Consider the following 14,545-nt stretch of genomic DNA (forward strand, 5'->3'; position numbering starts at 1 on the left):
TGGGGACTGGGTGCTGGAAGATGCCAGAGAAGTGCAGTACCCTCTGGGTGCTGAGCATCTCAGGCTGGCCTACACCCCTGGGGCCCACTGGATGCTCAGCCCCCCTGCACCAGCCCCAGCCCTGGTGGGACTTCCCTCCTGCCCATTGGGCTGTGCCAGGCAGGCTGTAGCAGACAGTAACCTTAAGCCCGGCTCTGCCAGACCTGGCTGTGCTCTGCCCTCGGCATGGTCTGTGCCCTGTGGATCCCCCTCCCAAGCATCTCCATGTCCCCAGAGGTCGCTACCCCATGAGGACCCCTGACCAGTTTGCAGCAGAGACAGGGTCCCTCAGCCAGTAGCCTGGGAGATCCCTCCATCATCCGCGCACGCTGGGCCCTTCCCAGCCCCAGGCGTGCCCAGCTGTGCCTGGGGCCACTGCCTTGCCATGACTGCACTGCCAGAGATGGAGGGGTGGCCCCAGGTGGCCCCCGGGCTCCTTGCCTCCTGCCCACCCCGGAGCCCACCTCAGGGGCAGGGGGCACAGCCACCCAGATCCAGCCCCACACTGCCCCGTGGCTGGCTGCAGCCCTGTGGCCCGGTTCAGAGCCCTCGTGTGTCTCTGTGGTCCTGCTCAGTCCTGTCTGTGGTGTGAAACCGGGAGGAATAAAGAGCATTGCCTGGAAGAGCTTCCCTCTCCGTCCTTAACTGCTGAGGCCACAGTGAGCCTGTTCGTGCCTGGGTCTCGGCCCTCAGCGTGTGGGCTGCGGGGCTTGTCCTTCACTGCGAGGAGCTATGTTCTGCCCAGGCCAGGCCCCCCTCGAAGGCAGGAGTCCAGCAGGTCCTGCCCCGCCACCTAGAGCCCAGGTCCCTCCAGCACCAGCAAGGTGGTGGAGGGGCTGAACTGGTGGCCTGGGAGGTACGGAAAGGCTTTGGCAGCCCCTGGGAGGGGAGAGCTCTGCCCTTGGTGGGTCCCATGGCAGCTCTCCGGGAGGCCACCTGGGGCTTTGTGTGGCTGCAACACCTCCCCAGCACTCCAGCACCCCACGAAGCCCTGCTGGGCGGAGGGCAGGGACGGAGCCCACCCTGGGCCCAGCATCCCTACAGTGGTGGTTCCCTGGGCAGCTGGGGCCTCGGGGCAGTACCAGGAGGCTGTTTTCACAGAATCACAGAATGGTTGAGGTTGGAAGGGACCTCTGGAGATCATCCAGTCCAACCTCCCGCTCAAGCAGGGTCCTCTAGAGCATATTTCCCAGGACCGCGTCCAGACAGGTTTTGAATATCTCCAGGGAAGGAGACGCCACAACCTCTCTGGGCGACCTGTGCCAGTGCTCCGTCACCCTCCCAGTCGAGAAGTTTTCCCTCCTGTTCAGATGGAACTTCCTGTGGTTCAGTTTCTGCCCGTTGCCTCTTGTCCTGTCACTGGGCACCACGGAGAAGAGACTAGCCTCATCCTCTTGACACCTCCCCCCCCCCCCAGATACTTGTACACGTTGATGAGATCGCCGCTCAGTCTTCTCTTCTTTTGCCAGCACTGCTGGTGTCATAGGGAAACTGTGGGGCCGGTATGGCCAAGGACTTCAGCCCCAACCCTGTCAATGAGTGACCTGCGGGAGCTGCCCGGGCCCCATCAGGTTAATGATTGTGGGTGCAACTGGGTAGCAGCCACTGTGACGGGCAGCGCTAGCCAAAACCCCCCCCGGGGTACAGGGCAAATGCGGACACCAGCCTCCCCTCCACCAGCAGAGCCTCCCACACAGTGCAGCCCGGCACCGGCAGGATACTACTACCCGGCCCCAAGCGCTGGTCTGAGCAGCCCGGTCGGCCACTGTGGGAAGGCCCCACGCCAGGCCCAGAGTGGCACTGCCTGCACCTGCAGGCCATGAGGGACCCCCTCCCCGAGCACCCACTGCTCCTGGAAAGGAGGGACATCTCCCACGCATTGGCTTGTCCCAGGTGTTTGACTATATTAGCTGGGTTTATAATCTGGTAAAGGCTCATTTGTTAAGGCTCCAGGAGTGTTGGGGAGGTCCCCAGGTCGGCTTATCCCTAAACTGTCCCTCAGCATCTCTAGCATCCCAGGATACCTGAGGTATGTCCCCTTGCCCCCAAACAGGCCACCTTGACTTGCCTGGCTGTGTTGAGCACTTCACCCCAGCTCTGAGCTGCCGAATTATGCCGTGGGCCACAGCCCGGCCCGGTCAGGGGGCACAGTCTCGTCCCCGCTGCTAATGCTGGTGCACTGTAAGCCAACGAGTGCACGTAGCAGGTCTCTGCCGTCTCCGGCCACGGCATGGTGCAGCTTGTGGTCCATCCCTTGAGGTCAGTGTGCCATTCAGCCCGCGGGCTCCCGACGGGAGCAGGACGCCAGCCCCCTTGTCCCGAGCTGTGCGCATCCCTCGGCCCCCGCAGTGCCCAGGACAGTCTGATCCCACACGGGACCCAGAGGAGCGGGGCACCCACGTGCTATCGGAGCGACCCAGGCGCAGGTCACGAAGCACTTTGTGCCCCAGTGAACAAGGGCCGCGGTGCGGCGGGTGCACCGACCTGCTCACAGGTGCCAGCCTGCCCACGCCAGCTGTGTGGCGCCGGGACAGGACCTGGGGTCCCAGCTACCAGCTTCTCCCCTTGCAGCCCCAGATGAAGAGAGAAGTCGCAGCCGTAAGCGCTCCGGCGATACGGCCCCTCTGTGCCCGGCTCCCGGCAGACATCTTTGGCCCCTGGCTCTCGCCATGTCTGCTAGGGCCGCGGGCTGCCCGGGCACCTCTTGGGTGGATGGAAACTTGGCCACAGATGCGTAAACAGAGGGTAATGATAAACAGCCTCCAGGAGCGGGTGATGCTATCGCTGGCATCGCTCCTCTCCCACCCATCCCGGCCTTGCACGCGCAGAGCAAACGCGGTCTCTGCCCCAAGCTGCCTTCGCCATGCCGCAAGCTGCTCCATGCCGAGCTGCTGGCATGGGCTGTGCCGGGCCGCGTGCCACCCGTTCCTGCCAGGACGGTATCTGGGGATGGCTCTGGTGCCCGTCCCCCCTGGCAGGGCCTTGCCCCACCGCTGACGTAAGTCACCGCCGGCACCCCAGCCTGCCCGGCTCGCCCGCCCTCGTGACGAGGATGAAGGCGCATGCTCCAGGCAGAGCCGGTGCCTTGCGGCTGGTGCTCGGGTGGCTCTGAGGACGGTGGAGATGTGCATGGCCCCCGTCTCCCCGCTGCACGGGGATGTGCCCAGGGGTCTTGCCTCTTTCCTGCTTCATCTCTGGCTTGGGAAGTCCCAGCAACACCAAAGCCTCGTCCTCCTCCTCTCATGCAGGGCATGAAGCATCCGGTGCCTGCGCTGGGGATGAGCGAGAGCCAGGGGAGCTGAGCCACCTGTGGGGACCCGGCCTTGCGCAGGGTGGCCAGGAGCCAGGCTTCGCCCAGGTGGCTCCCCGTGGAGCCGGCCGTGGCCGCGATCACGCGCGGGGAGCCGCTCCGTCTCGGGCAGCCAAGGCCGGGGTGCGCGGGGCATGATGGCAGCGCGGGACCCCGGGGACGCGTGCTCCATGCTGCCCCAGGGTCGTGGCTGACATGGGACGCCGCGGGGTTACCCATTAACTGCAGGAATTTCTGGGGAGGAGGTGAGCGGCGAGCGGAGGCGTGGGGTAACGCAGGGCTCCTTAGACTTTGCTCTTGGCATACATATAAAGGGTCCCGGTGCCCTGCGGGCCACTTTGCTGGAGAGACGCGTGGACATGGCATGCAGCTGCGGAGCTGCCCTGAGTGCCCAGCCAGCCCCAGGTGAGCAGGGCCACGGGGCAGGATGCCCGGCCGGGCTGAGCATGGCTCGACTGGGGCAGGGTTTGGCCACCCGCGGCCCCAGGACCGCTTCTTGGCTACCTTCTCACCCCAGGTCACGTCAGCCAGCACGAAGACCCTCTATGCAAGGGCTGCCGGCGGGAGCTCTCTGGGGTGGTGGGTTGCTGGCCCAGGGGACCATCAGGCCAAAGGACGATGCTCCTCGGCAGTGTCACCGCTGCGTGGCTGCCCATATGGCTGGGGGGGGTTCCAGGGCTCCAGGGGGCTCATGGACGTGGCTCTGCTGTGGTGACCTGCGGCCGTCTCTGCTCAGACTCTCCAGGGACGACGCTGCCTTACCGGAGGGAGAGCCCTGCCATGCCTCGCTGCCCGGTGCGGGGAGGAAGGGTGCTGCGCGGGCCCCAGTTCGCCTACTGCCCCAGCCCCAAAGGTAGGTCTTCCCCAGCCTGCCTCCTCGCACCTCAGGGTGCATCTCCGCTTCCACCCGCTGCCGGGCCCCAACGCGGGAGCAGGCAGCGCTCGGCTCCTCGCCCCCGGACCCAGCGCGATGCCTGCGCCGACATCCCCGGCGGGCAGGGGGTCTCCGCCTAGTGCCCCACCAGGAGGCGGCCGTAACACAGGGCCCATCTCTCCCAGCTCTGCACAGGCTGCCCGGCGCCCATGCCTACCCGTTCGCCGTGGGCGCCGTGGCGCACCCTGACCACGGCTTCCTGTGCCCCGGCTCGCCAGGGCGGCTGATGGAGGGCATGGAGCGGTACGAGCTGGACGCGCTCCCCGCCAGGCCCTGGCAGGGGCCGCGGCTGCCCTCGGACGAGCTGCAGAAGCCAGGTAAGGGCCCCGGCGCCACCACAGTTTGGAGCAGCGCCGGCACGCGCCCAGCGGAGAGGCACGTGCCTGCAGCCGGCACCTCGGCCAGGGCTGCGGAGCACCTGGAGACCTGCCAGAGGCACGCTGGGGTGTCTCAGGGTGCTGGGGCTCTGGGGTGCCCGGTCAGCTGGGGGTCTCCCCCAGGACCAGCATTGATTCCCCACCACGGTGATTCCCGGATGCGGAGACGGGAGAGACCCTGGCACCACTTGAGAGAGGCTCTCTGAAAGCCAGCGTCCCCGGACCCGCGGCGGCCGTGGGCTTGCGGTGCTGGCCGCCGGCCATGGGGCTGGGGAAAGGCTCAGCCCTGGAGCTGCCACCTACGGGCGCATGGCTGGCTCCACACTGCAGCCCACAGCCCTGGTGCCACTCTTCACACAAGCACCTCAACCAGCCCGCCCAGCCTGGTGGGCGGCGGGGGTCCTGCTCCCAGGAGTGGGGCACCCACGGGTACCTGGGATGAGGGGCAGTGGAGGGGAGCTCCGCCATGAGAGGAGATGCCAGTGGACGCAGAGACTGGCAGCAGGGCCAGGCACAGAGACTTGGCCCCCACACCATGGGGAGCAGCCAGAGGAAGGTGTAGGGCTGTGGGACCCCAGGGAGATGGAGCCCCACTGGGGCGGCCATTTAACACTCTTTCTTGTCTTGCGCAGGGCTGGGGTGCTGGGAGAGGGTCCAGTCCATCTGTGTCTCCCTTCTCAAGGTGCCCCTGATGTTCGGCTTCCTGTACCTCTTCGTGTGCTCCCTGGACGTGCTCAGCTCTGCGTTCCAGCTGGCCGGAGGTAGGGCTGCAGGGGCACCCGGGTGGCCAGCAGCACCCGGCGTGCCACCACCCTGCTGCTCACGCTCTTCTTGCAGGCAAGGTGGCTGGCGACATCTTCAAAGACAACGCCATCCTCTCCAATCCCGTGGCCGGGCTCGTGGTGGGCATCTTGGTGACCGTGCTGGTGCAGAGCTCCTCCACCTCCACCTCCATCATCGTCAGCATGGTCTCCTCAGGGTGTGAGTGTACCCTGTGGGGCACCCCGGGGCCTGAAGCATGGCCCGAGGTGCGGGGACGGGGTGGCGAGAGGTGGTTTGCCCCAGCGCTGGGCCACTGAGCCTAATGGGTCTCTCTGTTCCCAGTGCTGGAGGTGCGCTCTGCCATCCCAATCATCATGGGCTCCAACATCGGCACCTCTGTCACCAACACCATTGTGGCCCTCATGCAGGCCGGTGACCGCAGTGAGTTCAAACGGTGAGAGCTGGCATGGGTGAGGGAGACATTTGGGGACAACACTGGTTTGGTGAGCAGGTAGCAGGCAGATGCTGTGCCACCCAGGGAGGCCCCGTGGCCGGATGCTGCTGCCCCCATGGGGGCGCGGGGCTGCCCCATGCCGACAGGCTCCTCCGCGGCAGGGCCTTCGCTGGCGCCACAGTGCACGACTGCTTCAACTGGCTGTCAGTGCTGGTCCTGCTGCCACTGGAGGTGGTGAGCGGGTACCTGCACCACGTGACCCACCTGGTCGTGGCCACCTTCAACATCCGCAGCGGGAAGGACGCCCCCGACCTGCTGAAGATCATCACGGAGCCCTTCACCAGGCTTATCATCCAGGTCTCCTTGGGCCGGCCGTGGCGTCCCCAGGGCTGATGTCTCTGTGCTGGTGGTCATCTCTGGGTGTCCCCGGGCTGGCAGTGATGTCCCTAGCCCAGCGATGGCGTCCCTGGGCCGGGGTGCTGCCCACCCCTGAGGACCCTCTCCAATGTGTGTGGTTGCAGCTGGACAAGTCGGTGATCACGGGCATCGCGACGGGGGATGAGAGCCTGCGCAACCGGAGTCTCATCCGCATGTGGTGTGGGCAAGCACCCCCACAGGTGAGAAGCCCACAGCTGCACTAGGGCCACAGCATGGAGCTGGGAGTGGAGTGGGGAGACCGGGGAGCCAGGAGGGAGCAGGCCTCCCACCAGACCCCCACCAAAGGGTCCTGCAGAGGGTGGCCAGCAGGCACCTGACTGGCAGAGGCTGGCTGAAGGTGCCATGGGGCTGGCTGCAGCCTGCCCTCTCCCTGCAGACACCCGCTGTGGGGCTTGGAGCCCCCCCAAACTGCACGGCCCCTGGTCACTGCAGCACCAACGGCACCGAGAGCCTCCACAATGTCACGGGGCAGAAGTGTGAGTGGGTGCCCGGGGCGCTGCCTGTGGGGCTGGGCATGGGCAGCGCTGCGGGGCATTGGGTGTGGGACTGTGTGTGGGGCAGTGGGCATGAGGCTGGGGGGGTTCTTGTGTGTGGGACTGGAGGGTTCATGTGGAGCTAAGGGGCTGTGTGTAGGGCGGGGAGCACTGGGCATGGGGCTGGAGTCTGGATACACGGCAGAGCTCGGAGGCGATGGAGCTGCAGGTCCATGTGTAGGGCTGGGGGCTGGGTGGCAGGGGGCAGGTTTGCAAGTGGGGCCAGGGTGGCCCCAGATGCCGTGCCCTCGCCCAGCCCTGCTGTGGGGCAGGCGGGCACCTCTTCACGGACACGCCGCTGCCGGACCTGGCCGTGGGGCTGGTGCTGCTGGCTGGGTCCCTCATCGTGCTCTGCACCTGCCTCATCCTCCTGGTCAAACTCCTCAACTCCCTGCTCAAGGGGCAGGTGGCCAAGGCTGTCCAGAAGGTCATCAACACGGGTGAGTGGGACAGGGAGCGCACAGGATGGGACCCCTGCCGCCCCCGCCCTCCACACCTGCCCCACAGCTGCCTGCCCCTGACCCCTATCCCCACCTGCCCCACAGCCATGCCAGCCGCATCCCTGCCTGTCTCCCTATGCCCACTGCTCGTGGCTGTCGCATCCTCCCAGTGTCCAGCCACATCCTCCTTCCTCATCTATCCTGACCACCAGCCTCCTGCAGTCCTGAGTGTGGCCTCACACTCAGAGCCTGGCCCCTATATCCACAGCCTGGCCCCATAGCCCAGCGCCTGGCCCTATATCCAGAGCCTGGCACCATAGCCAGAGCTTGGCCCCCAACCCAGAGCCTGGCCCCGCAGCCCCCTCCCCAGCTGACCTGCTCTCGGCTGATGTGTCCATGCCCTTGTCTGTGTCTGTGCCCGTGTCCGTGCCCGTGCTATGGCAGACCTCCCGCACCCACTCAGCTGGCTCACTGGGTACTTCGCCATGGTGGTGGGCGCTGGCATGACCTTCGTGGTACAGAGCAGCTCTGTCTTCACCTCGGCCATCACACCCCTGATCGGTGAGTCCCGGGCAAGCCTCACCCCCAGCCGCACCCTGGTGCCCCCCATGCGGGGCCGGTGGGTGCTGGGGCACTCTTAGGGCTGTGCTGGAGGATGCGTGTCTCCGTGGGAGCATGGGGTGCTGGCAAGGAGCACTGTAACGGGATGGGGGTGCCTCTCTCCCGCAGGCCTGGGGGTGATCAGCATAGAGCGCGCCTACCCGCTCACCCTCGGCTCCAACATCGGCACCACCACCACTGCCATCCTGGCCGCTCTGGCCAGCCCCAGGGACAAGCTGGCCAGCTCCTTCCAGGTATGGGGAGCCCTGGGCTAGTGTTGCACCGGTGGGGGGGGGGGGCCGGGGATGCCCCCGTGCCCGGCCTGATGGGAATGCTGTCCCTGCAGATCGCCCTCTGCCACTTCTTCTTCAACATCTCCGGCATCCTGCTGTGGTACCCGCTGCCCTTCACCCGCCTCCCCATCCGCATGGCCAAAGCGCTGGGCGAGCGCACGGCCAAGTACCGCTGGTTTGCCGTGCTGTACCTCATCGTCTGCTTCCTCCTGCTTCCCTCGCTCGTCTTCGGCATCTCCATGGCAGGCTGGCGGGTGCTGGTTGGGGTGGGCGCGCCCTTCCTCGGCCTCCTCTTCTTCGTGGGGCTGGTCAACGCCCTTCAGCGGCGCAGCCCCGGGCGCCTGCCCAAGTGGCTGCAGACCTGGGACTTCCTCCCGGCGTGGATGCACTCGCTGCAGCCCCTCGACAGCCTCATCACCCGGGCCACGCTGTGCTGCACCGACCGCTGCCGCAGCCCCGACGGCTGGGACGAGCGTGACGGTGCCCTGGCCCCCACCGGCCCCCGCGACAAGGCCAGGCTGGGGCTCGACAACCCTGCGCTCTCCTACCCCGAGGAGGGGTCCAGCCCTGCCGCCCGGCTGGGCTCCCCTCGCCTGCCCTCACATGGGGCCACCCGCCTTTAGCCGGTGCCAGCCACCAGGGCACAGCGCACCTCTGCCCTGCTGGATTATTGGGTGTCTAATAAAGGGGGAGCACTGATTCCTCAGTTTGTTGGGTCTCTCTGGCTCATCTCTGCAAATCCAGCATCTCCATCCACCTAAGGTCTCAGCTCGGCAGCAAACAGGGCTGCAATTAGCTGGCTAGGCTATTAGGAAGCGATGTTTCACGGGGAGCTTTCACAAGGTGCAGGCGGGCAGGGGCTCCCTTTCACTCGGGCTGTGCACAACACTGCTTGCATCGCAGGGTGCAGAGACCCTCGGCATTCCTGTGCACAGCCCATACGGCTCTGGGTGCCCGACCGTGTCCCCATCTGTCCCTCTTGGACCATCCCCCGCCTGCCGGAGCCACCAAGAGCCACAGCCAGAGCCGTGGGTGCCAGACACCCACCACCTGCACCCATCTTGGCACAACACGGCTCCACAACCCTGGGCCAACCCCGTGCCCACCAGTTTACAGGGTGCTTGGTTTGCACCAAGCCAGCACCCGAAAAGCTGCAGGCAGTGTCTTCTGCTCAGTCTGTGCCATGCTGCCCCAGGTGGCGGCAGCGGCCCCGGTGAGCCGGGCAGGCGCGAGGCGGCCGGGGAGCTGTCACGCTGCCACGAGGCCAGGACTCAGCAGCAGGCTCGCTGGGCACGGCGATGCCCCTGGACGCCCGCGGCAGGATCCCGCCCGCCACACTGAGCCCGGCAGGAGCCCTTTAAGCATTGGCAATAACTCCTTCTCCCACTGCCCACAGATGCTTGGGCTGCTGCCAGCGATATCCGTCCCTCCCTCCCTCCTCCCCGTCCTCCCTCCTCCCCAGGGCTGGGAAGCGCTGGCTGCCCGAGCCAGCGAGGCTGCCGGGGCAGCAGCTCCGCAGCTCCCGGCACCTCCGCCACTCCGTGTGCCGACGCCGCAGCCGGGGACGGCACGAAGGCAGCCGAGACGGGACGCTGGTTCAGCCCCACACTGGCAGCACCAAGCCAGGACGACCCCGCCGCTGCCACCGAACAGGGTCAGTACGGGAGCTGTCGGCGGCCAGGACGCCTGGGATCGCTTCCCTACCGGCTCGGGCGGCGCAGGGCGGGCCCTCGGCGATGCCAAGGCTGCGGGGGCGCCAGGCTGGTGAGCGGGGTATGGCCAGCATGGGGCAGCCCCACGGGGATCTGCCGGAGTGAGGGGCTGGGGCCAGGCCAGCATGGAGCTAGCCAGCGCCCTGCCCAACACGTCCAATAACAGCAGCGGGGCCCCGAGCGCCCCACACTCGCCCGTGGCCACGGCGCTCATCCTGCTGGCCGTCCTCGCTGTCCTGCTGGTCACACTGGTGGGCAACGTGCTGGTGGTGGTGGCCGTGTCCACCAGCCGGGCCCTGCGGGCGCCCCAGAACCTCTTTTTGGTGTCTCTGGCCTCCGCGGACATCTTGGTGGCCGTCCTCATCCTGCCCTTCTCGCTGGCCAACGAGGTGATGGGCTACTGGTATTTCGGCAGCCTGTGGTGCAGCCTCTACCTGGCACTGGACGTGCTGCTCTGCACCGCCTCCATCGGGCACCTCTGCGCCATCAGCCTCGACCGCTACTGGGCCGTCACCCGGGCTGCCCGGCTCAACCTGCGCCGCAGCCCCGGCCGCGTGCGGGGCATGATCGGGGCCGTGTGGGCCGCGGCCACTCTGGTGGCCCTGCCACCCCTCTTCAAGGCCCGGCCTCAGACCCGGGAGTGCGCGCTCAGCGACGACACGTGGTACGTGCTGGCCTCCTGCGTGGCCTCCTTCTTCGCCCCTTGCCTCATCATGGTCACCGTCTACTGCCGTATCTACCAGGTCACCAAGCGGAGGTATGCGGCCGTCCTCGCCACCCGCAGCAGCCTGGCCCCGCAGCTCCTGCATCCTCCACGCCCCGGGGAGACGGGCAACGGGGCTGTGGAGCCGGGTGGCCCCGCGGCTGACCCCAGCAAGCGGCTGTCGTGGCCGCTGGCCCGCAGCCGCCGGCACTGGAGCCAGCACCAGAGCGTGTCGCTGTGCCGCCGGCGGCTGGTGCGGGTGCGGGAGCGCCGCTTCACCGTGGTGCTGGCCGTGGTGATGGGGGCCTTCGTGCTCTGCTGGTTCCCCTTCTTCTTCACCTACAGCCTGGAGGCTGTGTGTGGCGACAGCTGCCGCGTCTCCAAGCCCCTCTTCAGCTTCTTCTTCTGGATCGGCTACTGCAACAGCAGCCTCAACCCCCTCATCTACACCGTCTTCAACAGAGACTTCCGCGCCGCCTTCCGGAGACTCCTCACCCCCCCTGCCCGGCACGGCACGTAGCGTCCAGCCTGGAGCCGCGCTCCCAGCCCCGCGCAGGCTGGGGACCGTGGGGCGCGCGGAGCAAGCTGAGGACTTTGCTGCTGAGTTCCATCTCCAGTTATTTTCAGAAACGCAGATTTGGGGGAGTTGCAATAAAAAAAGGCCAAAAATGCACATGCCCAGGGCTGGTGTCTGCCTGCTGGGAGGCCCGGCAGGCTGCACCCAGCACTGCCTCTCTCCCAGTTGCCCCGTCCTCCCAGCAGCCGGAGTGACCCACTGGCAGCAACGCCTCGCCACGCAGGGCTGGCTTTGCCTGAGGCCGAGCACGTTTGGGGCCTGCATGTCTCCTCTCTGCACACAGCGTGGAGACAGGCCCGGCAGCTGCTGCGGGGGGCAACGTAGGGTAGGACCCGGGGTAACAACGTCCCCCGAGGGGCAGCGTCTGCCCAATGCCTGCCCTGCCCGGTGCCTGGCCGTGCTCGCTGTGCCAGGTCAGGCCGGCCCGGCCGCTCCGTGCAAACACGCAGGGGTCAGAGGCTGTTCAACTTCCCCAGTTTTGCAGCTCAAAATAGAAAATCTCAAAACATCAAACTTTCACTCGGCTAAAAACAGCTGCCAGCGCCTGGGAGTTGGATCCCAAGGAACGTGGGCCCCCAGCCAGCCTCCCGCCGCCTCGCCGGCCCCAGGGCTGTGTCATGGCTGGATGCGATCTGCCGGGCCACATCCTGCCCTGGGTGTGTGCGGGACGGTGCCGGTCCATAAGGGATGCGGGTGCACGGGTGCACGCAGTGGCACAGACCCTGGGCTGTCCCCTGCGCCCGGTGGTGCAGCACGGTGGCCCCTGGTGGCACTAGTGCTGGGGCACGGCGGCACTGCCGCAGCCCTGCTCCCAGCGCGGACTGTCCCAGGACAGGGGCCCCAGCGCTGGCAGCCTCCGAGGCAGCGGGCCCCAGCAGTCGGAGACGTGCTGGCATGGCCTCCGGAAGGAGCTGCCCTATCACTCTCGCCTTGCTTCCCCTCCTGCCGACGACCTTTTGCGTTTTCACAATTAAACAGCGCTTTACTGCCAAAAATACCAGGGAGACACGGGCATGCGACGGAGACGTGGCCGAGCCAGCTCTGCTGGGGGGAGAGGGGAGAAAGTGAGCTTTCCCCAGGGGCCACCAGCCCCACGCGCATCACCCTGGGGCCCCACAGTGCCCTACCCTCAGCCTTGTCCAATGTAACAGGAGCAAGCGAGGGACCAGGAGGTTCCAGCCCTCCTCCTCACGGCATGAGCTCACAACACCGCGATGTCGCCAGGCAGGAGGAGCAGGGGGCACAGCCGGAGTCAAGAGCACTAGGACCCCCATTTGGGCCAGAAGACCCCACAGAGCCAGACTGGTCCCAATCTGGGTGTGAGCTGCCATCCTGGCTGAATCACAAAACCCTGGAGAGGAGGGCTGGAAGGGATCTGAGAGCACCTGGACCTCTCCTTCACCCCAAGTGCTATCCAGGCACTGCAGCTCTCTGGGCAGCCTCTCCCAGCGCTTCTCCACTCTGATCACCTGACAGGAGGGAAAATTTTCCTACTGAGCATCTCTCGTTGCATCTTAATCCAGTATCACGTCCTGCCGGCAGTAGGCAGGTCGAGTGGGTTATTCTTTCCCTCAGCAGAGGTCCGTTCTACTCAAAGTTCATATAAAGTCTGTTTTATCCTCAGCAGTGCAACCCTTACTCCTGCTCAGCTTGTGAGCCGCTATGACACAAGTACTACCCAGAAAATAATTTCCCTTGAAGCACTGATAATTCCTGCCTAAATGTAGAACCTTGCGTTGCTGCATTTGAACGGCATCCTGTATTCCTAGGCTGTTTCTCCAATTCATCAAGACTGTTTTGAATTCTTAGCTTGTTCTCTAATAGGTTTATAGTCCCCTCCCTCCCCAGCTGTATGTCCTCTGCAGAATTAAAAAGCAGAGTCCTATTCCCACCAGCTGGGGTGGCGATGGGCCTCTCGAGAAGTACCAGGACACCTCTGGATGTGCGTGTCTGCTCTGACTGTGACTACCATTCACCCATTTGTGAGAATGGTGCTATAAAATGCCGTTTAGGAGGAAACTGGAAGTAGCAACCAAAAGGATAAACATGCAAACACATGAAAATGCAATAACATCACTGTATTTGAAGCTCAGAATAACTATATGCCACCTTTCAAAGGAAACCAGTGCTAAAAAAAGAAAAAAGCATCTAGTGTGATCTGATCTCTCAATGACAGACTGACATGAGAGATCATCTCAAAAATATGGCAGGGCAAAATATCCTGTTCCTCGTTATCTGTGTCAATAAGCAACCCAAGATGCAAAGTCTGATCTCCAGCAGATGCAAGAGCACACAGCAAACCACAGTTCTTGCAGACTGCACAGATATGGATGCTTGTAATAATTTGGGTTCTTGCAGGCCCAACAGACCTGAGAACATGAAACTTTTCCTTCCAGCTTGCTAACACCGGCCATGGCTAAGCAGTGCTCAGTGTAGAGGCAGCCTGGGTTGGCCCCCACCAGTAGATTTTCATTGAGACACCCAGCCACCCAGCTGGTGGAGAAACCTCATGACCACCACATCCTGCTTGGTGTTCCAGCTGGCAGGGGGCACAGCCAGCCCATGGACATTGCCTAACTTCACACCTGGGCAGGGGGAGGTGAGGCAGCACCACTGCCACCAGAGGTATCACGTGTGCACATACACCAGAGCAAGGGAGACATCAGCATCATTCAAAGGTGGAGGTCATGGCTGCACCAGGAAATGGGGGCACAGGACAGATATGGGACCACTGCAGCACAGGCATAAGAGCATAAACAGGAATACACACAAGTACATTGGAAGCAATGAGCCAGCTAATCTGCAGGGCTGATTGACCATCATGGCATAGCAGGAGGGCTCAAGGAAGACAAAGCTCTGTAGAAGTTAAATGAGGTATTCGCAATGCTGCAAGGAAAGCGGACGTGAAGAGGCTCCTACACTGCAGCTCTCTTTCTAACGGGAAGAGTCTGCTTCTCATTGAAGTACCAATTAAAAAAGTGTGTGTGTGTGGGGGGGGGGGGGAATAACAAATCAGTAGAAGGAACAAATCTCCAGGAGCAGCAGTGCTCACTCAAAAGCCCTAAAGGAGCACAAATACCAAAATGATGCATAACCAATCCCTCAAATTAGGTCCAGGGCAGAAGGCTAGCAGTGCAACACCCACAGCCCCCAAGGGCGCTGGGGGGCGACATTAAGATCGCACTGAGGAAACCCCAAACTTCCCCCGTGCCCTCTGCAGAGCGGTAGGTGACAAGCAGGAAGAGTCGGGCAACACCAAAACACCACAACACCCACCTCGCCCTCTCCTCCCTCCGCACTACCACCCTCTGCGCCGGAAACCCTTTATATAGGCCTCGTCGCCCCGCCCCCTACGAAACACTCCTGTCACGAC

General features: G+C 64.4%; 2 protein-coding genes across 7 annotated transcripts; both read left to right on the forward strand.

Annotated features, from left to right (window-relative positions):
• The first annotated feature begins 3,591 nt into the window (after positions 1–3,591).
• SLC34A1 (solute carrier family 34 member 1) lies at positions 3,592–8,898 on the forward strand. Of its 6 annotated transcripts, none has more exons than XM_068959754.1 (13): positions 3,592–3,754; positions 4,086–4,202; positions 4,409–4,600; positions 5,293–5,421; positions 5,498–5,641; positions 5,765–5,876; positions 6,038–6,233; positions 6,398–6,493; positions 6,691–6,790; positions 7,120–7,287; positions 7,732–7,848; positions 8,017–8,141; positions 8,234–8,898. In XM_068959754.1, exons 1-13 carry the CDS (start codon positions 3,709–3,711, stop codon positions 8,801–8,803), a joined length of 2,112 nt encoding a protein of 703 aa, XP_068815855.1. In that variant the 5' UTR covers positions 3,592–3,708; the 3' UTR covers positions 8,804–8,898. The 6 variants fall into 6 exon arrangements, with proteins under 6 accessions (XP_068815855.1, XP_068815853.1, XP_068815852.1 ...); XM_068959752.1 differs by having other exon boundaries at positions 3,603–3,754; positions 6,673–6,790; XM_068959751.1 differs by having other exon boundaries at positions 3,666–3,754; positions 4,026–4,202.
• Positions 8,899–9,754: 856 nt separating this feature from the next.
• LOC138069121 (alpha-2Db adrenergic receptor-like) lies at positions 9,755–11,171 on the forward strand. Its single transcript, XM_068959729.1, has one exon. It carries the CDS (start codon positions 10,018–10,020, stop codon positions 11,113–11,115), a length of 1,098 nt encoding a protein of 365 aa, XP_068815830.1. The 5' UTR covers positions 9,755–10,017; the 3' UTR covers positions 11,116–11,171.
• Positions 11,172–14,545: the final 3,374 nt, after the last annotated feature.

This window comes from Struthio camelus, chromosome 13, assembly GCF_040807025.1.
Source record: "Struthio camelus isolate bStrCam1 chromosome 13, bStrCam1.hap1, whole genome shotgun sequence".
In the NCBI taxonomy this organism is placed as follows: Eukaryota; Metazoa; Chordata; class Aves; order Struthioniformes; family Struthionidae; genus Struthio; species Struthio camelus.

Bases quoted from the DNA above. Each gene is read 5' to 3' on its own strand.
- SLC34A1 (XM_068959750.1), top strand. From the start codon at position 3,709: ATGGCATGCAGCTGCGGAGCTGCCCTGAGTGCCCAGCCAGCCCCAG. The intron at 4,203-4,408 runs GTAGGTCTTCCC...CATCTCTCCCAG, and splicing joins CTACTGCCCCAGCCCCAAAG to CTCTGCACAGGCTGCCCGGC. The intron at 6,791-7,119 runs GTGAGTGGGTGC...GCTGTGGGGCAG, and splicing joins CAATGTCACGGGGCAGAAGT to GCGGGCACCTCTTCACGGAC.
- LOC138069121 (XM_068959729.1), top strand. From the start codon at position 10,018: ATGGAGCTAGCCAGCGCCCTGCCCAACACGTCCAATAACAGCAGCGGG.